General features: G+C 67.4%; 1 protein-coding gene across 1 annotated transcript in view; it reads left to right on the top strand.

Annotated features, from left to right (window-relative positions):
- Window positions 1-2682: 2682 nt before the first annotated feature.
- CASKIN1 (CASK interacting protein 1) overlaps window positions 2683-21498 on the top strand; it is a 35283-nt gene continuing 16467 nt past the window's right edge. Inside the window, exons 1-2 of the mRNA XM_075165552.1 lie at window positions 2683-2883; window positions 18677-18728. Coding sequence (XP_075021653.1) covers window positions 2790-2883; window positions 18677-18728 — 146 coding nt within the window. The 5' untranslated portion in view covers window positions 2683-2789. The remainder of the gene's footprint in view (window positions 2884-18676; window positions 18729-21498) is intronic.

Below are 21498 nucleotides of genomic sequence, written 5' to 3'. Positions count from 1 at the left end.
ATGCAGGCGATGGGGAGCTGGGGCGGGCGCAGGGGACCGAGGTCTGTCCTGCAGCCGGCTCCTGGGCCCCTCGCTCCTGCTCTGCTGGAGCAGGAGGGTTTGGCAGCCGCGGGACAGAGCCGTGACGGAGGGCAGGGAGAGGGCAGCCCGTGCCCCGCGGTGCTGCCGGGGTGCCCGTGTGCCTCGTGCTGGCCTCGAGGGCGGCGGCGCCCTCCCTGCAGGACGGGATCCAGCCCGGCACGGGTGCTGCATGCCACCGGGTGAGGGCTGGCACCCAGGATGGGGCAGTGCCTGAGGGGGGGTGTGTGGGGGCCCTGCCAGGCTCCCACCAGCACCCCTCCCCAACCCCGTGGCCGCTTTCAGCAGCGGCCGCCACCACGAGCCCCGGATCGCTGGGAGGGGGGTGAGCGCGGCGCTCGCTTCCTGCGCCGAGCCATCCTCCAAACACTGCTTTCATCTCTTCCTTCCTCTCCTTTAATCCAGCGCCCGGGGCCCCGCACGCTCCCAGGCCCGTCCTGCCTCCCGTGCCCGGGCAGGGGCCTCCGCCGCGCTCCTCGCCTGCGGCCGTCAGAAAAGCAGCCGTGGTGGGGGGATGTGGGGGGACCCCTGCGTGGGGCGAGCCCTCCCACTGCCGGTGGTGCCGCCGGCTCCTGCAAGCAAGAGTTTCCACGTGCTGGCTCCTCCGCGGTGCCTGTCCCTGCAGTGGGGGGAAGCGAAGTCAACCCCCCCCACGGCTCTCCCCGTTCAGGGTACCGGTTTCAGCTCGGCATGCACGGGGCAGCGACACGGACATTTCCCTGCACATTTTTCTGCTCTGCAAAGACCAACCCGACTTGGCAAGAGCCCGGAGGGAGCCGCAGAAATGCGAGGCGGTCTGGAGCTCCTTCTGCAAAAGCCTGGCTCAGCCAGGGGAGGAGGGACGGCAGCTGTGCACCCCACTCAGCCCCACACAGCCCTGCTGCCCTGTGTCCTGGCTCGGTCACAAAGGTCCCGGTGCCCAGCGAGGCCATCGGGGCAGGGGCTGCCCCATCCTGTGTCCGTGCTGGGTCCCTGGGTGCTGGCGCTGGGTGCCGGAGCCCGGCAGGAGAGAGCTGTGGGGCACAAAGGGACCTTTGTTGAGGAGCTTCGTTTGTTACGAAGTGATGGCAGATGCGAGGGAAGCCCCTGACCTGCCTGGGCCCCCGGCCGCATGCAGAGCCCCAGCCCCAGCCCCCAGCCCCGGGAGCCCCACAGCAGCTCAGGCCCCCGGTGAAGCCGCGCATCGCCAGGCTGCGGGATTAGAGGGCAGATTAGACGGCGTTTCGCGCTTGCAACCCAAATGCCCTGGATTGGAAAGTGGGGGTGGGGAGAGGAGACGGACCCTGCCATCCCTGAGGGGGGACCAGCCTGGAGCTGGGGGCTGCGGAAAGAGTCAGGGGCTGCAAAGGGCATCCTTGGGCTCGAGCTCAGGGGGCATGGGCCAGCACGGGGTGGGCAGGGGGCATCAGGGAGGAGGTTGGTTCATGTTTCTCTAGAGTTTGCTTGGTTCCCTCCATCTTTCTCTCTGCCACAGGCACTCACCCGGCTCTGCAGCCGCCTGTCCCCGTGCACTGCACCCACTGGTGCACTGCAGCCGGCTGTCCCCGTGCAGCTGCCTGCCTCACTGCCCCGCAGTGACCAGCGCTGTAGGGGCCAGCTGGGTACCAGCCTTTCGGACCAACGCGCCCCAACATTATTTTGCCAGAGCCGGGACCTCCACAAAGCTTTTAGACAGTAACTCATCTGGGAGAGCAGAAATTTGGGCATGATTTTGTGTGGGTGATGGCCACGTTCTGCATTGAATGGGTACCATGAGCACATTAACACCTTGTCCATCGCTGACCCCATTTCCCATCTGGTTTGTCAGCATCCTCAGCACTGCCCGGCACCCTCCACACCTTTAATGTCTCAGTCATTTAAGCCATAAAAAAGTGGAAGGGGACAAATGTCCCCAGCCATTGCGTCTACAAAAGTGGAAAATCAGGCAGTAATAAGGGCTTTATTTAAAGACATGGAAAAGCTGCTCCAGCCTGGTTCCCATTATCAGCCATCACAGGCTGACGGTCTGTGACTGCAACGGCCAGGCAGAGCGGCAGGATGGGGACAGGTGAAGGGCGCCCCGGAGCGGGGTTGGGGAGCACAGGGTGCCGCGGGGCAGGGGGTCTACTCGGCCCGCCAGCCCCGGCTGTGGCCCTCAGCCAGCCCCAGCCCCGGCTCCTCTCGCCCGGGGGGCGCTGCCGCCCCCGGGGTGGTCCCCGAGGAAGGAGAGGCCCCGGGCAGCCTTGCTCCCCGCTCTCCCCTGCGGCTGCCGGGGCCGCTGAGACCCGCCAGCTCATTACATGCCACGGCTGCGCGGCAGCGGCGGCTCCCGCCGGGGCGTCCCCCGGACCCCGGCACCGGGGAGGGGGATCCCCGTGCCCCGCCCGCAGGCACCGGGGCGGTGCCCGCCCCCTCCGCCTCCTCCGCCTCCTCCTCCTCCTCCCCCTCCTCCCTCCGCGCTGCCGGTGCGCCCCCTCCTCCCGGAACTCCCCCCCTCGCTGCCCCCCGCGCTCCCGGTGCGGCCCCCCCGCCCCGCCGCGCCCCGCCCCGCCCCGGGCGCCCGCCGCCGCCGCCGCCGCCCCCGCCTCCGGAGCGGGCTGGGCGGGGGGGCCCGCGCCGAGCCGTGCCGAGCCGAGCCGTGCCGTGCCGTGCCGCCCGCCCCTCACCGTGCCGCGCCGCGGAGGATGCTCGGGCCGTGAGCCCGCAGCCGGCAGCCCCGGCGCCGCGGAGCCATGGGCAAGGACCAGGAGCTGGTGCAGGCGGTGAAAGCGGAGGACGTCGCGGCCGTGCAGAAGCTGCTGCAGAGGCCCAAGCCCGGCAAAGCCAGTGAGTGCCGCGGCGGCGGGGCCGGGCCGGGCCGGGCGGGGGGGGACCGGCATCGCAGCAGCAGGCGCGGCGGCTCGGGGCCCGCATCCCGCCCGCTGCTCCTGGGGCCCGGCCGGGATGCCGCCTTGCCCGGCCCCGGAGCATCCCGGCTCTTCCCCCGCGGCGCGGGGCGGGCGGGGGCCGTAGACGTGCCGGGGACCCCCGGCGGCGCGCCGGGGGGCGGGGGCGCCAGCCCGGCGGGGGGGGTGGGTGGCGGCAGAGCATCCCCGGGCGCTGCGCGGGTGCTCGGCGCTGCACAGGGTCGCCCCGCCGGTCCCGGTGCAACCCCCGGCACGGCCGGGCACCGGCCACGCTGCCCTTGCCCTGCACCCGGGCGGCTTGGCCTGGGCATGGGCAGGGGCGAGGGCAGGGGGCTGCGGCCGGGCAGGCAGGGCAAGGTTGGGGGTATCTGCGTGTGCGTGAGTGTGCGTGGAGCGCGTGTGCACGGACCGTGCGTGTGTGCACCAGAGCTGCCGGTGCCTGCACACATTTGCATGTGTCTGTGTGCATGTGGCTGTGTCTGTGCGCGTGTATGTGCGTGCTGGGTGTGCATGTGTGTCTGTGTTTGGGTGCGTGTCTGTGTTTGTGTATCGGTGTGTACCCTGGCATATGTGTGTTTGGATGTGGCTGTGTTGGTGTTTCTCTGTGTGGGGGTGTTTGGATGTAGCTCCATGAGTATCTCCCTGTGTGCATCTCTGCGGCTGGGTTTGCACGTCTGCGTGTGTGCACCCGAGTGTGTGTATCCAGGCGTGAGGCTGCGGAGGTGTACGTGTGTCTGTACGTGTGTATCTATGTGTGTACGTCTGTGTAGCTCCATGAGTATCTGCTCTCTGTACGATATAACTGCTCTGTTGAGGCGTTCCACCCGGGACTGAATTATTCATGGTGCTTGATGCAGCCGCAGGTTTCAGGCCTGGCGCGTGGAGCCGACTAGGGGGGGCCGGGGACCGTCCCTGGGCAGGGACCACGGGGAGCACTCGTGTGGCATTGGGTCACTGGGCACACAGCCCCTTCGCCACTGCACCCTGCGTGCCTCCCTCCCGGGGCCCAGCGCTCCCCAAACGTGGGCACCCCTGTGTCCCTGGAGCCGTGCAGGGCTGCTGCGGTGACTCCCATCCTTGGTTGTGCAGGGGTGTTCCTGGCCGAGCGGGGCCAGCATGGTGTCCCCCGTGTCCTGGTGCCGAGCAGGGCTGGCGTGGCATCCCCCATGTCCCCGCTGTAGTGCAGGGCTGGCACGGCGTCCACCATGTCCCCAGTGCCATGCAGGGCCGGTGTGTGGTCCCTTGTGCTGTGCAGGGCTGGTGTAGTGTCCCCCGTGTCCTGGTGCCATGCAGGACCGGTGTGGTGTCCCCAGTGCCATCCTTGCTGTCACTACCGAGGCCTGTACAGGGAAAGAAGAGGCTGCAGCTCAGAGCCCCCTTCATCCCAACCCGCTCCAGGTGCTGCCGCTTCCCAGTGTGCAGGGACGGAGATGACACCTGGCCTGTGCCCATCGCTATCCCCCGCACACCCCTCTCCAATCCCCGCTGGCCCAGGCGCACAGCTGGTGTTGCTGTGGCAACGGCCAGCGGTGCCGGAGTGCCACCACCTCCTCCCGCATCCCTCTCCTTCCCAGCCCTGCTCTGCTGCATCTCCCTCCCCGGCCGCTCTCCCGCTGCAGAGCCCTCCGGCTGCCGGGCACTGCCGGGCCGGATGGCCACGGGGGCCGGCGGTGCTCCCCGTGCCAGACTCATGGGCGAGGGACAAGGGACACCCAGCAAGGCTGAGCCTGGCATTGGGGAGATTCCCACCGTGGGCCTGGATGCTTGCCCCGTGCCCCGGCTGGGCTGCACGTCTCCAGCTCTGCCGGACCCCCCGGTGCCGGTGCCGGGCTGCTCTTGTGCAGTTTCCCCATGGGACCCGACTCTCCTGCCCGGCAGCAGGGCCGTGTGCGCGGCAGCGGGTGCCATGCTCCCAGCCCGGGGTGCACGAGCACCTCTGGCCGCGGCAGCAGGGCTGGAGGAGTGGTGCGTGGCACGGGATGGGAGAGCACCGAGCAGGGGCAGTCCCCGTGCCGCCGCGTCCCCACATCTCCCATCCCCTCCACGTGCCAGTCCCACGCGTGCCTCCGGCGCTCCCTGCACTGCGCGGCACCAGGAAGATTTGTAACTTAGCTCTGTTATCTGGATAATATCCTATTCATGTGGGGTTTAATAAATGAGATTTTAAAAATCCCTGCGTGAATTAACACGGGTTGCTATGGTGACGTGGGGCCCGATTTAGCGTGTGGAGTACAAGTTTGTGGGGCCCGGGCCGGCCGCAGCGCGCACCGCACTCGCTTCCCGGGCATCCATAATTGATGAGGTTGTCTGAAAGTTACGCAAATCAGATGCAGGGATTTGGCAGCAAACTGTTTCCCTCCCTGTCCCCTCCTCCCTGGTGCTACCTCGAAGAATTGTAGTGACTTGGCGTTTTCCCCTCGGCTCCCCGGCTCGGGCGCCGTGGGACAGGATGGGGCCCTGGGGTGTCCCCAGCAGTGTCCATGCCCGCTGCACCATCCCCACCCCAGGCACCCGGGGCTTCGGGCAGCGGGAGACGGGGCTGAGCTGTGCCACGCAGGGGAACTGTGGTTCCTCGGCTGCGGTGTGTTGGAGCAAGCAGGCTCCTTCCCTCTGAGACTGGTGCTGCCGGCGGCTCATCCGCTTTGGAAATGGCTTCTGCGTGGCACCCGCCGGTGCCGCGGGAGGGACCTCGAGCCGAGGGCTGGGCCCTTCTGCCCCAGCTTCTCATCCTGCCGGGCTGGGGGGCTTTGCAAAGTGCTTCCATGCACGGCGTCTTCGTGTGGCAAAGGAGATGTCCCGGCACGTGGCCTCGCAGTGCCGGGCGAGCACCCAGCGTGGCAGGGGCTGGCTGCGGCTCGGCTGTGTGGGTGGGAGCCGGGGCTGCGTCCCGTGGGGCTGCACTTCCCACCTCGTGCCTGGCCCTCGGTGCCATCCTGGTTCCCCAGGCTGCCATTGGGGCTCGCGTCCTCGTGCGCCGCTGGAGCTCTCGGTACCTCGCTCCGGGACGCCTGGGGCCGGGTGAGCCACACTGCCTGGTGGGGCTCAGGAGCTGGGCATGGGGCCCTGCACCCCCTGCGCCCCACTATGCCAGGGTAACCCAGCCCTGCCTGGCCCCACTGCCCGGGGGTATGGGTGCCAAGGTGCAGACAGCTCTCGGGGTGCCCCTGCCCTGGGTGGGAGACCCCCGCTCCCACGTTGCTGCCTGCACAGGGCTCTGCATCCTGCCCTGCGTGTCACTGGCAGCAGCCCCGGCATTTCGGGGCTTATCCCAGCCAGCCCTGGTCCCGCTGCCACGCGCAGGGAGCAGGTCCTGCCCTGCCCGGGGAGGGACCCCAGCCTTGCTGGCACCACCGGCATTGCGCTGGCCCCACGGCTGCCTCTGGCCATGCTGCTCCCGGCCGTGCGGGGCAGGCAGAGCCCGCTACGGGTGAAAAGACCGGGACGGGAGCCAGGCAGCTCCTCAGAGGGGTGTGCATGGAGCAGGCAGTGTGGGCAGCCTGCCTGGGAGTGGGCAGCAGGGGAGGGACCCCAAAGCTCAGCAAGCACCCCCAGGCTTGTCACCCTCTGGGGTGCTGCCATTCCGTGGGGACCCACCCCGGGATGCAAGCAGAGCTGCGGCAGCCAGGCGGGATCACTGCTTCGACAGTGCTCCGGGATGTGGGGGCAATGGGAGGCAGGAGCCAGACCCCTTGGGGACACGGGCTCCCGGGCAGGGCCTCGCCAGCTGCCTCCTGCCCTCCAGCGCGTCCTCCTGTGTGGCGGCCAGTTAATTCTGGGGTTTTTTTTCCTTGCATTTGATTGCATTAATAATCTCCTCTGATAACAGTATTTAATAAAACCAGGCTAATATGGCGCAGTTAGGAAATGTCTTTGACATTTTACAATTCAATTTCCATGCAGTAAAAGGCAGGGCAGCTGCAAATCCAATTGTGGTGCAGTGCCCAGAGCGCGCGTGGCCGGCAGCCGCCAGAGCTGCCCGGTTCCCCCTGGCCCTCCGGTAACGCAGGAAACTTCCCCGGGCAGCAGCCACCCCTAATGGCTTCCGCTGCCGCGCCACGGGCACTGGGGCAGCCCCCTCCTCGCTGCAGGGAAAGCCTGGGCAGGGGGGGAGCAGACAGTGCTCACCGGGATGCCAGAGCCCCCGGGTGCCACCGGCCTCTGGGGCCATCGGTGCCGGGCAGGACATCTGGAGCGGGAGGAGGGGGCTGTGGGGCCGGATCCTGTGGCAGCTTGGCCAAGCTGGGGGAGCTGCAAAGGGGTGCTGGGCCCCCACGCAACCCCCGTCTCATGGCCGGATACTGCTCCCGTGGCCGCCCCGATCCCCTCGGCGCGGATTAAGGGGTGAAACGCCAAGGGGGTGGGCTGGGGCGCGTGGGGCGATGCTGGCACGGGGTGGTGTCGGTGCCTCCCAGCCATGTCCCAGGCACAGGGCCTGGGGGCTCTCCGGGATGGCGGCTGGGGCCAGGCAGCTCCTGCTGCTGCCGTGCTTAACGGTGCGTGAGCCGGTCCCTTGTAAACTTCTTCTTGGGGTTTCTAGCCCGCTTGTGAAACCTCGCTCCCAGCGGGACTTGGCAGGCGGGCGCAGGCTGGCGTGTGCCAAGTTTCCTTCCAGAGGGGATTATTACTCAGCCCGGGGTGCCATCTACTTATTTTACACTTTCTTGCCTCTCTCTGTGGCTGGGCTGGAATTGTGGGTGCGAATTCTCCTCTGCCCCCGCAGCACAGCTCCCACTTCGGGGCTGGCCGCGGGGTCCCTGCCTGCCGGGGGATGCTGCAAGGGTCTGGGGCTGTTGGCCACCAACACCAAGGAGCAGTGGGGCCGTGGGCTGGCCGCTCTGCTCCCAGCTCAAGGCTCCCTTGCTGGCCTGGATTTTCTCGTGGCAGTCCCAAATTCACCTGGCTTGACACCAATTAGCCCTTTGCCAGTGGCAGGCAGCCTCTCGTGCCCGGGGCTCTCCGAGGGCCACCAGCTCCGTCTGTTTCCCGCACAAGGACCTTGCTGCCGAGGGCTGCGGTGCTCCTGCCCATGCACCGAGGTGAGGTGATGCTCCCAGGGAGTGGCCAGAGGACGCGGCAGGGCCAGGCTGCACCCAAGGGTGACGGTGCCATGGATGCTTGGGGAGCCAGTGGTGCAGCAGGGCTGGTTGCTGTGGGCACCCCAAGCCCCCCTCTGCAGCTGCCCCCTTCTCCAGCCCAGCTCTGTTTCCAGTAGCCAGGCTGGCATCTGGCTCCTCTCCGCTGCTCCGCTGCGCTCCCTTTAACCCTTCCCTCCCCTTCCCAGCCGCCGTCAGAGGCTGTGACTGGCCCTCTCCCTGGCTCGGCGCGCCTGGGTGCCCCCGGCCCCTTCCTGCTCCCACTGTGCCCACGGGGCCCTGCTGGCAGCTGCACGGGCTGCGGCGTGCTTGGCCCCATGGCAGCGATGCCCGTGGATGATGGCTGCACGGCATTGTGCTGGGGCACGGGCGGGTGCCGAAGCGGTGGTGGGTCGTGGGTGAATGTCAGTCCCGGGCACATGGTGGGTGGGAGCTGTGGTGTTGCTGGCGGGGTGAGCGGTGAAGGGGACCGCCTGGCTCTGGGGCGATGCTCGGGGCTGTGCTTGCACGTGTTTGGCGCAGCACTCTCCCTCCTGGTGCCGATGTGTGTGCCGCTGCACCGGGACTGGGCATTGCCGGGGCCGGGCACCGCGGGCCGCCCTGAAGAGCCGGGCTGGTGAGCCTCTGGCTGAACGCTGGCCACGAACCCGCTGCGCGGTCCTCGCCAGCCGGCAGCTAAAGGTACCTTTCACAAGTGTTCAGACACTGTCGGGAGAGCGTTGGAGAACTAATTTGCTGGTATTTAATGGCTGATGCCGTTACTGCTGGGCCAGGCTCCCGTGGGCGCGGGAAAGGCATTGGGAAGCAAAACCCACTCGGGAGCACCCGGGCTCGTGCCAGCCTGTGCGGGTGTTGCTGCTCTGGCACCGCTTTGTCCCCCGGCTGTGGCCGAGTGTGCTGTAAGTACGGGCCGTGCCGGGCTGGTCGCCGAGCCGGCGTGCAGCGCCGATGTCCACCTCTGCCCCGGGTTTCCGTCCCGTTCTGCAGCTGCAGCATGTGGGACTCGCCCTCCCGGTCCCCTCTCCCCAGAGGGACAGGGGCCAGCGCAGCCCGCCTGGCGCAGGAACGATCCCACCAGCGGGCTGGCTCTTCGTGCCGGGCTGAGAGGGATCTTTAAGCTGTAATGAAATGTTAATAGTATTTTCCAACTCAATACGGGAGCAGAAAATGAGGTGTTTAAGACTGGGCTCTGCAGCGACAGGAGCAATCAGCCTGAGAAATGGGAAGCGGGGACGCAGCAGCGGCCTCGGCACGGCCTGACAGCCCCGTGCTGCTGGGCCTCCTCCGGTGACGGATGGGTGCTGGTGCCTGGCACAAGCCATCTGACCAGGGAAGCACGGTGCTGGGATGGTGTGGGAGAGCGGCTGGCGGGGCAACGCTGAGCCTGCCTGGGTCTCCTTGGGTCTTGCCGGCAAGGTCACTGCCGGCCGCCTGGTGAGAGCCGAGCAGATCGAGGTGGTTGTGGGGCTGGGGTGCCCGGGGCGCAGCAGGCCGATGGGACCCCAGCTCTGTGCCCTGCCATGGCCCCTATCAGCTGGAGACAGGTTGGAGCTGGTGCCCAAGCAGCTGCCACGGGCACAGCCCGGGCACTGCTGCTCCGAGCACCGTGCCCGCTGGCGGCTGGCTGCTCTGCACCAGCGCTGCTCTGCCAGTGTGCATCCGTGTGCCCCTGTGCACCTGTGTGCAGGCATGTGCCTGTGTGCATGCGTGCATCTGTGTGCATGCATCTGCCCCTGTGTATCCATGTGCATGCATGTGTGCATGTGCATCTGCCCTGTGCATCTGTGTGCGTTGTGTGCTCCTGTGCATCCATGTGCGTGTGTGTGCCCGTGTGCATCGTGTGCCCATGTGCATCTGCCCTGTGCGTCCGTGTGCCCGGGGCCATCTCCACGGGCCGCTTCGGCAGTGCCTCCTCCCCGGCCTGGCGTGGGGCTCGGCGCAGGGGACGGCTCTCAGCAGCGGCAGTGGCGGCCACTGGCTGATCCCTTCCAGATGCGGCTGCTGGGAGCCCGGCTCCGCACCGCCTCCTCGCCAAGGCCCCCGTAGGTTTTTGGTCCGTGGCTGCCGGAGCCGTTGGAGCAGACAAAGCAGCTGCCTGCCCGGCTCCTGCATTGCAGCTGGGCTGTTTACGGCACGCTCCTCGCGGCTGTGCAGCTCCGCAGCAGCTATTCACCCGTCTGTCTCCACTCTGGCGTGCGTGGATCCTGGGGCTGTCTCTGACTAAGCCCCGGCTCCCGGAAGGGATGGGGCAGGTGGTCCCACACTGGCCCTGCCAGCCCCCCCCAGTGCCCACTGTGCTGGGGACACTGGGACGGGTCCTGCGAGCCCTGCCCTTCCCCTGCAGCGCTGCCAGGCCCTCGGGAGCAGTGTGACGCCTCCGGCCGGGCTCCCGGTGCTCAGGGCAGTTGCACGGCATCGCCTGGCTGCCCATCCACGTGCTGCCCATCCGCCCCGGCAGTGACGGCAGCATCACAGAGCTGCCAGCCCATGCACCCACAGAGCTGCCCATCGCTGTGCCCGTCCTTTCACGGGCACCGCCAGGAGAGCCGCCGCGGTGTGGAGGGTGCATGGGTGGGCACGGCGCGCCAGCACGCGCAGAAGCCAGGCGGTTATGTGGACGAGGACAAATGATGGCACTAAAGGCACCGTGTTTAAACTAGACCCCAGGGCCTGTTTTACCCACGTACGGTGTGGAAGCTCAGAGCCCAGCGCAGCAGCATTGCTTGTTGCCCTCTTATTTACCTGGGCTGCCCACACGCACGTGTGTGCACAGAGGCACACACTCTGTGTGCGTCGGGGAGCTCCCCACCACTTCCCAGCGATGTCTGAACTGCGGCTGGGTTCGTGGGAGGCCAGATGATAGTGACCGTTCGTTCGTTAACGATGCTTTAAGATACACAAAGCTACTGGTCCCTCCCTGCAGGGCAGCACTGAGGTCGGTCCTCCCGGGGCTCCCTGGCCCCACGGAGGAGGTAGGGAGGATGGAGACAGCGCCGGGCAGGATCGTTTCTGCCACAGGGTGGAGGCGAGTGGTGCCAGCATCTGCCCCTCTCAGCTCCCTTGTCCTGGGCAGCCTCTGCTCGGGCACCGAGGATGCCCGGTGCCGGCTGTGCTGGGATGCGGACGCAGGGAGGGGCGGGCAGACGCAGGCTGGCGGTGACCCCGAGCAGCCCCATCCCGTCCCCTGCCGCGGTAGCCTCGTCGTGCCGGCGGTGACTCCTTCCAGCCAGGGTGATTACTGAAAATTACCTGTTTGCTGCCGCCCCGGCGCAGGCGGGGCAGGCTGTCAATTAAGGCTCCGTGGAAGCGGCACCAGCACGCATTTCCACAGAGACAAGGGTGGGCGTATGGCTGGTACCGGGCCAGCGGCAACGGGCGCAACAGGGCTGGTGTGGTGCTTGGTGCTGGTCCCGCAGGGCCGAGCGCGTCACCCTGTATCCCACCTGTGGGGCCAGAGCCAACGCATCGCTGCGCTGCCTGCACCCCTGCCCATCCCTGCTGCTGGCTTTCCTGCATCCCCGGTTGCATGGGGCCGCGTCACCGGCAGCCTTTGCACGGCAGAGCAGTGCAGCCCTGTCTGTTGTTCAGGGCTCAGTGGGTTTGCAGGCGGCCTGGAGTGGGCAGGAGCTGCTGGGACTTCACAGGCGGTGACCCTGCACTGGGAGGCAGCGTCTGCAGAGCCGGGGGACTGCATGGCTGAGCCCCAAACCAGGGCTGGGGGAGGCCCCGCGGTGCTGGGGGCTGGGGCTGCCCTGGGGGAATCCGGCTGATGCGGCGCTAGTGAGGAACAGCTCGGCACCACGCAGCAAAGGTCTGGTGAGGATACGGCTCGGCCATGCAGGGAGAGCGGGGATGCTCACGGTAGCTGCTGGTGAGCACCGCTGCCCTGGCATGGTGCTGGCAGGCACTGCGGGGTGCTGGGTCCCCCGGCCGGCTCCAGCCCCAGATTTTCAGTGGGTCAGCTCTACCTTGGGTACACCTGCATCTCCTGTCCCCGCCTGCCCTGGCAGCCTGCGGGGTCAGCTCCTCGTCCTCCTTGGGATCGAAAAGTTTCCTTTTTTTTAGAAAAAATCACAGAGGAGTCCCCACTGCCTCTTGAAGGCTGCATTTAAGTTGCTTCATCCTGGCCCCAGGGGACAGCCCTGCTGCTGCAGCACCGTGACTCAGGCTGCCACGGCCTATTGATTTTGAAGTGCAGATTTCTCTGCTCCGCGCGAGGGCCGGGCCTCCGGAGCACCAGCAGGTGCGCTGGGCACAGGGCCAGCATCCCCCAAAAGTGCCTTGGGATTTGGGGAATGGCTTGTGATGGGCACCGGGGCACCCAGCTGTGGGTGTCCAGATGTGGTGGGTGATGGGGTGTCCAGATGTGATGGGCACTGGGTTATCCAGATGTGATGGGATGTGGAGCTGTGATGGGCTGTTGTTATCCAGCTGTGGTGCGAATGGGTGTCCAGGTGTGGTGGGAATGAGCGTCCAGCTGTGACAGGCACTGGGGTGTCCAGCTGTGATGGGCAGTGGATATCCAGCTGTGACAGGCACTGGAGTATCCAGCTGTGGTGTGCAGTGGGTGTCCAGCTCTGATGGGAATGGCTACCCAGCTGTGTTGGGCAGTTGTTGTCCAGCTGTGGTGGATGTCCAGCTGTGGTGGGCATCCAGCTGTGGTGGGCAGTGTGTGTCTAGCTGTAATGGGCAGTTGTTTTCCAGCTGTGATGGACACTGGGGTGTCCAGCTGTAGTGGGCAGTAGTTATCCAGCTGTGGTGGGCACTGGGTTGCAATGGGTCCATCCCATCCCTGCCACCTCTTTGCCCCAGGCAATCCCTTCCCACGCAGCCAGCAGCCCGCGAGCTTCCCGGTGCATTATTTATACAGTCAGAATCGATCAGAAGATGATAACGGCTTCATTAGCATCTGAACATCACATCGGCCTCGGTGCTTGACACGACCTTGGCTGCAGGAGTACAAGCCTTTTGCTGTCTGACAGTGGTGAGGACCGGCTCCCCGGCGTCCCCATCGTCACCAGACCCAGCTGGGGCTGCTCCAGCCACCTCCGTGGCGTGCCCATGGTGGCACGTGTGTGGACAGAGCGCACGGCCACACTCTCTGCCCGCGCATGTGCCCCTGTGGGGACCCCACAGCGTGGACCCCATTCCTGCTGCAAGGAATAAGACCACTCGTGCCAGAGCTCCTCGTGCAGCGAGTGCTTGCAGCGCCCGTTGTTTGCGTGGCGCTCGTCAGCAAGGATATAATTAAGAGCAGCTATTTTGGATGCTTCCTTTATCCGGCAGCTCACGGCGATGCCGCTGCAGGGTCCTCCCCTCCTCCTCCGAAATAGGCACTTGGCTTTGCCGTGAATGTCTTCCCTGTGGGTACTCGGTGTCGTCCTGCTTGTGGGGTCCCTGGGGTCCCCGTTGTGATTGGGGGGAGGACACAAAGGGGTCCTGCTGCAGAGCGGGGAAGTGGCGGGGATGGTGGGACTGGAGGGGAGGGGGACCACTGCAGTGGGGTGATGGAAGAGATGGGGAGGAGGATTTGGGGGAGTTGCCCCGGCTCATTTGCCTCTGCCAGCAAGCTGGGGGGTGGCAGCGATGTCTTTCCCCTCATTAAGTAGATGTTGATTTAGCGGAGGCTGGAGCCATCTGCTCGGAGCAGCCACCCGCTCCCTGCGAGCTGGCGCGGCGCTGCCGGGGGGAGCTGGGCGAGGATGTGCTTCGTCAGCGGGGGCTTGGCCGGGAGCCCCCGCGCCCCGGCCGGGCATCGATCACTGCTGGCGCTGCTCTGGCTGCAGATGCAGGGGGCTGGCGCACGAGCATGCTAATGGGTGCTGCGTGGCCCTGCTGCTGGGAAGGGAGAGGAGCCCCCGGCCAGGGGCCACGGAGGCACTGAGGAGTCCCACAGCACGGGGCCGTGGCCTCGGACACCAGTGCAGGGGAAGGGCTGGAGCAGCCAGGTGTGGGGGTCTCCTGGGTGTGCACCAGGGTGCCCAGAGCAGTGGTTGGATCCAGGGGTCTCCCCATAGTGTGCACCGGGGTGCCTGGAGCAGTGGTTGGACACGAGGGGTCTCCCTGCCGCATGCACCAGGGTGCCCAGAGCAGTGGTTGGATCCAGGGGTCTCCCCATAGTGTGCACCGGGGTGCCTGGAGCAGTGGTTGGACACGGGGGGTCTCCCTGCCGCATGCACCAGGGTGCCCAGAGCAGTGGTTGGATCCAGGGGTCTCCCCATAGTGTGCACCGGGGTGCCTGGAGCAGTGGTTGGACACGGGGGGTCTCCCTGCCGCATGCACCGGGGTGCCCGGAGCAGTGGTTGGATCCAGGGGTCTCCCCATAGTGTGCACCGGGGTGCCTGGAGCAGTGGTTGGACACGGGGGGTCTCCCTGCCGCATGCACCGGGGTGCCTGGAGCAGTGGTTGGACACAGGGGTCTCCCCATAGTGTGCACCGGGGTGCCTGGAGCAGTGGTTGGACACAGGGGTCTCCCAGCGGCGTGCACTGGGGTGCCCGGAGCAGCAGCCAGGCATGGTACAGGGGTCAGGGTGACACACGGCTGGACCCTGGGGTCGGGCAGAGCGGCTCCCCTGTGCATGCCCGGCCCTGCACGTGCAGCCGGCTCGTGCGTCGCCTGCCATTGCGGTGCCCGCCCGGGGCCATCGCTTCTGCGGGGCGGCCGGCACAGGCTGGCGCATGGCGGGGGAGGACGGGGCCGGCGAGCAGCTCGCCGCCCTTGCTGCATGCAGAGCACCGGGCTGAATTCAAGTGTGCATTTAGCTACTGCGATCCTTGTGTTTAAGTAAAGGCATTTCTGGGAGTAGTGGCTGGGCTGAGCTCCCCGCGGCGGTGTTTACTCGCAGCAGACGCTGTTTATAGTCGGTGTCTATGGCAGACGGCTGCGGCTCCCGGTGCGCACAGGAGCTGTGGGCTGGAGCTGGACCCGGGAGTGCCGGGGCTCGCTGGATCCGGCAGCGCAGCACGTCCCCCTTTCCTGGGGCCAGCGGTTTGGTCCTGCCTGACCCTGCTCAGTACCGTCGGGCCCCTCTGGATGCTCCTGGGGTGCTCCGAGAGCCGTGGGGGGGGCCGTGCTGTGGGGCTGGGGTGCAAGGGGAGCCCTGTGCTCCCATGTGGCATGACCATCACCTGAGCAGCCCATGGGGAGCAAAGAGGGGATATTGGGGTGTCCCAAGGACAGCGGTGGGGCTCAGGCAGTCTGAGCAAGGGCTCCAGCGCTGGGGGTGCCACCAGCGCTGGGGGTGCCACCATCCCTCAGTGCTGCAACGTCTGCCCGATGGCCCCGGCATCTGCCTCTGTGTGGGCAGGGTAGGACGGTGCTCGTGGGTGCTCGTGGGTGCTCGGTGTTCTCTGTCACCCCTCCGGCGATCCCGGCAGGGAGGACAGCCAGGGACGCGCTCGGTGCCCACTGGCAGCGTGGCTGTGCAGAGCCCTGCTCTCCTCCCCACCGTCCCTGTCTCCTTTTGTGGCCGGTATTTTTAATTGGCAGCACTCTCAGCTCCCTACCCTCTCCCTTGTTAGTGGAGGAGTTTTCCTTGTGCTTCCTGGCCATTAACGAGCTCTCCCACGTCTAGCTGCCCCAGGCAGGCTGCAAATCCCGCATGGCGGCAGTGGGGCTGAGACAGCCCCGGGCTGTGGATCCGGCGGCGTGTTGGGGTGCCTGTGCTGCCCCCCCTGCCCTGGGAACCGCGAGCATCCAGCCGTGGCGGGGCCGTGCCGAGGGCCCGGTTGAGCTCCAGGCTCCGGCTGCAGCGCTGCACCCTCGGCACGGCTCCGTTGTGCCTCATGCCAGGCTGCCAATGCCGTGCCAGGCAAGCATGCCACTTCATTACAGGAGAGGCTTAATTGCTGGGCTGCAGGACCAGGGGGCGAGGGTTTTGCTCGTGGTCCCCTCGGGAGTTTTGGTGGTGCTGGCTGGTGCGGTGGCTGCTGCCTTCTCTGCCCTGCCTGCTGCCGGTGCAAAGCTGCTGTCCCTCGAGGGCCCTGGTGCCGGTGCAGATATGGGGCTCATTCTCCACCAGTGCCACTATCTGGGGCCTTGGCCTGGCCCCACGGGGGTGCCAGCCACCGCGCTGCCATCCATGCCATCATCCACACCTCGCCATGCTGCTGGGCAGCCAGTGGCACACTGGGGTGCTGCTCCCCAGGAGGACATGGGACCACCCGGTTGTTCCCCAGGGGACCCCATCAGACTGATGCTGCACTTAAATACCTTTTCCCAGCAGCACTTGAAGCCGTGTCGGGGCCTGAGCTCGCCGCAGCCCGGCACGGACACCGGCAGGCTCGCAGCCGCTGCCAGAGCTTTAACGAAAGTCAAACCGCTGCGCGGCTGGAAGTCACTGACTAAGCACTTGGCACGGGCGTTGATGGAAGTGCTAAACAGATTTTGGCAGCCGCAGCCTCTCCTGCAGGTGCAGGGAGGAGAGATTCACCGCTACGGTGTGTTTGGCTGATGCTGTTTTGGCCGGTGCTGGGGGCTGCCGGCACGCACCTGGGGATTGGTGTCGCGGGGTGCAGCGGTGATGCCGATCCCCGGGCATTGCCCCATCCCAGCCCCTCGCTGGGAGCAACCCGTGGGAAAGGCCAGGCACCGCAGACCTGCTGACATCCGTCCGTCTGTCTGCGAGGACCGGTTAGCCGGAGCGGGGCCCGTCTCGGGGCTGGGGATTGGAGCCAGTGCCGGGCACGGTGCCGCTCCTGCGCCCGCTGGCTCCTTTTGTCCATCGGCCATTTGCGTCCCTGGGGGGCGGCTCGGCCCCCTTCTCCTGGGAGCTGCTTCTTGGCGCCAGGCGGCAGCGGAAGCGGCCCTGGGCTCCTCTCCACCGGCACTGAATGGCACCTTTGTTGGGGAGCCTGGCGGCAGCTCGGGGCTGGCGGGGACCCGCTCGTCCCCGTCCGCTGCAGTCGGTCCTGGTGCCGGGGGGCTCTGCCTTCCAGCAATGTCCAGTCCTTCCCGGGGGAGCACGGGGATGCCGCAGCGGGGATGGGATGTGGGGGGCTGTTCCCTGGGTCTGCCCTCCCCAATGGGGACTTGTTGCTGGGGTGGTTTGTTCATGTGTTAAACGAACAGCGCGGGCTGCCAGGGCAAGGGAGGCTGCCCCGTCACCTGGGGCTCGGGCTGGTGGCGTTTTCTTTGCTGGAAGGAGGGCGAGTGGGGCTGACTGTGGGGACCCTGCGGTGCCCTGTCCCTCCCTGCACCCAGGGGACCCCGCGGTGCCCCTGTCCCTCTCCTCACTCTGGGGACCCTGCTGTGCCCCTTCTCATCCCACAGCCGCCCCGTGGCACCGCGTGCCGGGAGGAGAGGCTGGGGACCTGGTGGACGGGGGCTGACTGTTGTGGCTGTTCAGAAGCCGTCCTCCACAGCTCTCACCCATCGGCTCTGGGCGGTCTCATCGTTAGCAAATGTCCTGCAGCTCGGACTGTTGGGCGGCCGATGGAGCACAGGAGGGAGCCAGCGCCGGGTGCCTGAGCCCGGGAGCCTCTGCGTGGGCAGGGAGGAACCTCTGCCACCGCCCCGGCCGCTCCTGGGACCATCCACCACATGTGGCCCAGGCAGGGGTGGCTCAGCCCAGCGCCGCTCCCCAGGTTTGTGGGTCAGGGCCGGGCACAGCCGCCCTTCCCGCTGCCGGTGCCCCCTGTGCCCCGTTTGCTGACACAGCCCTTTGTGCCGAATAATTGAATATCACACTGGGATGATGACAAGGAGACACGGTACAGGGGGATCGAGCAAGGCCATGGCCGTGGTGCGCAGGGAGCATCCCTCTGGCCCTGCGTCTCCCTTCCCTGCCTGAAGTCACCCCTTCCAGCCGGCTTCTCCCAGCGAGTGCTTGTCCCCGGCACGCTTCGTGCCGAGCTGCCGGGGTGAGGATGGCTGCCCCTTCTCCCTGCCGGGCCGTGCAGCCTTTGACTTATTTCCCGTAGGCTCGGTGCTGTGCTGGCGCCGCGTGCTGCCGCGGGCACAGGGCTGCTGCATGGGTCCCCAGCCCGGGGCTCTGCCATGCTGCAGCCACCCTCCTCTTCCTCCTCTTGCTCTGGCTCCCTGCTGGGGGCTGCAGGGAAGAGCAGGCTCACTGGAAAGCCTGAGTGGCGTTTTTCGGTTAAATCTTATGTAAATCTGGCTCCGTCCTTCCTCGTGGTGCTAATTGGATTGCCCTGAGGTGGTTCATTTTCCCAGGCAGGCAGGTGTGGGGTGGGAGTGGGGCAGTGCCGGCGGGGGCAGGGGACGTGCCGAAGCAGCCCGGCCCGGTGGCTCGGTGCAGCACTGGGCTCCATGGGGCCGTGCCGGAGCCCCAGCGAGGTGAAGGAGCCAGGGAGGGAACCCCAGGCAAAGCCACAGCAGCCCAGGAGGACGGAGACCCTGGTGCCAGGGGAGGCCCTTGGGTTCTGCCGCCATCAGTGGGGACCCCTCCACCCCGAGCCCTCCTGCCTGCAGCTGCCTGCAGGCTCGGGCAGCCCCGCACGGCACCCTGCTGCACCCCGGCCCGGGCTGCAGAGCTGCAGGGAGCTGAAACCTTGGTGGGGAGGGACACCTGGAGCTGCAGCCGTGTCACCTTCCCAGCACGCCCCCGGTCCCTGCCTCCCGCGCTGCGCTAACGTGCTGTCCCCTTCCCTCCCTCCCAGAGCTCCTCGGATCAGCAAAGAAAGTCAACGTCAACTTCCAAGACACCGACGGGTGAGTGGGAGCCCTGCGCCCGGGCATGCATGCAGTGGGGTGTGCGGGCAAGGGTGCGCGTGCCGTGGGGTGCACAAAAAAGGGTGCGTGTGCCGTGGGGTGCCGCGAGCAGGGGTGCGCGTGCTGTGGGGAGCGGGGGTGCGTGTGCGCGGTGATGTGTGCAGCACAGGGTGCAGCGAGCAGGAGTCTTGTGCATCTGTGTGGGCACGCCGGGCTCTCTGGAGCGATGCAGTTGAGCTGCTGGGGTCCGGACAGGCAAGGGCTCTCGCCCTCATTAGCCAGCGTGGCTGAGCCCTGTCTGCACCCCTGAGCCGGTGGGCTTGCACGTGGCAGCCGCGGGCAGCAGAGGAGGTAGGAGGCGAGGACTGAAAGGCAGAGGAAGACGCCCCGCGTCTTCCCGGCGTTTTCCCAGCTCTCGCCGCAGGCTCAGGGCTCTGCGGGTGCTGTGTGGGGAGCAGCCCCGCGGGACGCCGGGTGGGTGAGCCGTGACCCTGCCGGGCTGTGCTGCTGGTGCGCCGCTTCGCAGCCGGCATCCAACAGGCGGGGAGGAGCGGGAAAGGGGGCTGCAGGCTCACCCCCTGCTAATCATGCTAATGAGGCCGTGGGTGCAGGAAGGCAGCCGGAGCCCCGCGGAGGAGGGGGGCTGCGGTGGGAGCGGGGAGTGATGCTTGCAGGGCTGGGCAGCAGCCACCCCCTGTGCCCCCCGGTTCCCCCTGCCCTGTGCCCCCCCATTGAGCGGGACGGCAGGACACGGGGCTGGGCGATGCCTCTTGGTCCCCAGGGACGGCTCTGCTGTGGCCATGGAAATGGCACGTGAGCGGAGGGGCCGGATGGGGTCAGGAATGGGAGGGCATGCCCTGGGGATGCGCAGCCGCAGCAGCCTGGGTCCCTCCTCATCCTCGTCCCTGAGCAGCGCCCTGGCACCAGGGCAGTGGCAGCAGGCATCCCCTGGTACGCACCGGCGCATCGGCTCTGCCAGCCCGCACGTGTGCGTGCATGGGTGCATGCAAACCTGCAGATGTGCCTCTGAGCGAGCGTGTGCATGAAGCGTGTCTGAGTGTGAGCGTGCGTGCACGGCAGCGGGCGCGTGTGGGCACACCGGGCAGTGGTGGGGTGGGTGCGTGGCGCTGCCTGTGCGGGGCAGGGGCTGGAGGGCGCAATGTGGCAGGGTGAGGGGATGCATCACCCCTCGGACCACCTCGTGCAGCGGCTGCCAGAGCCGGCAGGTCGCCAGAGGGCTGTGCTTCCCGGCAGGGCTGGGACGGCAGTCGAGAGCTGCAGGCAGAGCCCCTGCTCATGCCGTGCCTGCAACTGCCTGCAGCCACCGGCTGGCTTGGTGGGTGCAGGAGCAGCCCTGCAGCAGGGGAGCAACCTCCAGCCTCCAGCCCTGCTCCTGGAAAGGTTCATCCTCCCCGGGAATGTGCAGGGCAGACCCAGGCTGCAGCCCGCGTGCTCTCTGCTCTGCCGCTGGCTTGCTGTGCCGGCTCAGCCAGCCCTGGTGCTGTGCCTCAGTTTCCCCATCTCTGCTGTGCTTGCCGATTCCCGGGCTGGTGGGTGCCATGGGCCAGCACCATGCTGGTGTCCCCGTGCTTGCCCAGGGGACGGTGCCATGCATGGCGCGTGGCCTTTGTGGCCGGCTGGGCCGTGCCGGGGAAAGCCCCCGAGGCAGCCCCGGGGAGGGCTGCGATTTGCACCATCTTGAGCAGATTTGAGCAGGGCGCTGGAGCGGAAAATGTTGACATTTCCCAGGCAGACGTTGGGGATCGGCCTCCTGCGCGAGCTGTCTGCTCGCATCGCCGCTCCCCGCCGGAGGACGCAGGCAGCAGCTCCGCAGGGAACGTGGTGGCCGAAGCGTGCTCCCCAGCGGGGGCGTGTCCCCCCTCAGCAGGGGGGCCCGGTGATGGGGGGCAGACGGGATCGCCATCCCACCGCCCGCCTCTCGGGCACCAGGCAGCTGTGGGGGCCGGCAGGTCCTGCTGGGGTCCACAGTCCCTTCCCGTGTTCCGGTAGCACCGAGGTGGCCCCGGGGATGGGACGGGGACACCATGCACGACTGGGGTCTGGAGCAGTGGGGTGTCGGGCACCAGCGCAGCCGCGCGGAGGATGCCGCTGCTGGGAGCAGCAAGTAGGTCAGCTCCTGGCCTGCTTCCCAGCAATGAGCCTCCTGGTTTGGCCCGTCCCGGGAAAGCAGAGCGGGCTGTGGCACGGCAGGGCCAGGGGCTTCCCCACGGCAAGCCCCGGCACGGGGCAGGGGCACTGCTGCCATCTGGCAGCCTGGGACCCCTCGGCTCTGGTGCCCGTGGTTGCGCTGCCAGGGCCAGGCTGGGGGAAGTGGTTCAGTGGCTTCCTGGCATCCCCCACCCTCGGTGGGACCCCCCCTGTGCCTGCCCTGCCCGTCACCTCCAGCCTCGCGGGGTCTCAACATCCCCAGGGAGCGTTTCATCTGCGTCTATCTCACTGCAGCACCCCCCGATCAGAGCCGCCAGCCCTGCGGCATCCCCAGCCCTGCACCCCCCCAGCCCTGCGGCATCCCCAGCCCTGCGGCATCCCCAGCCCTGCGGCATCCCCAGCCCTGCGCCCCCCCAGCCCTGCGGCATCCCCAGCCCTGCGGCATCCCCAGCCCTGCACCCCCCCAGCCCTGCACCCCCCCAGCCCTGCGGCATCCCCAGCCCTGCGGCATCCCCAGCCCTGCGGCATCCCCAGCCCTGCACATCCCCAGCCCTGCGTCCCACCGTGCGGGCTCAGGGGTCTGTCCTGTGGCTGCAGCACC

Source organism: Calonectris borealis, chromosome 16 (assembly GCF_964195595.1).
Source record: "Calonectris borealis chromosome 16, bCalBor7.hap1.2, whole genome shotgun sequence".
Classification (NCBI taxonomy): domain Eukaryota; kingdom Metazoa; phylum Chordata; class Aves; order Procellariiformes; family Procellariidae; genus Calonectris; species Calonectris borealis.
Note: the sequence above shows the minus strand (reverse complement) of the source record. Positions and strands in the feature narration are given on the sequence as shown.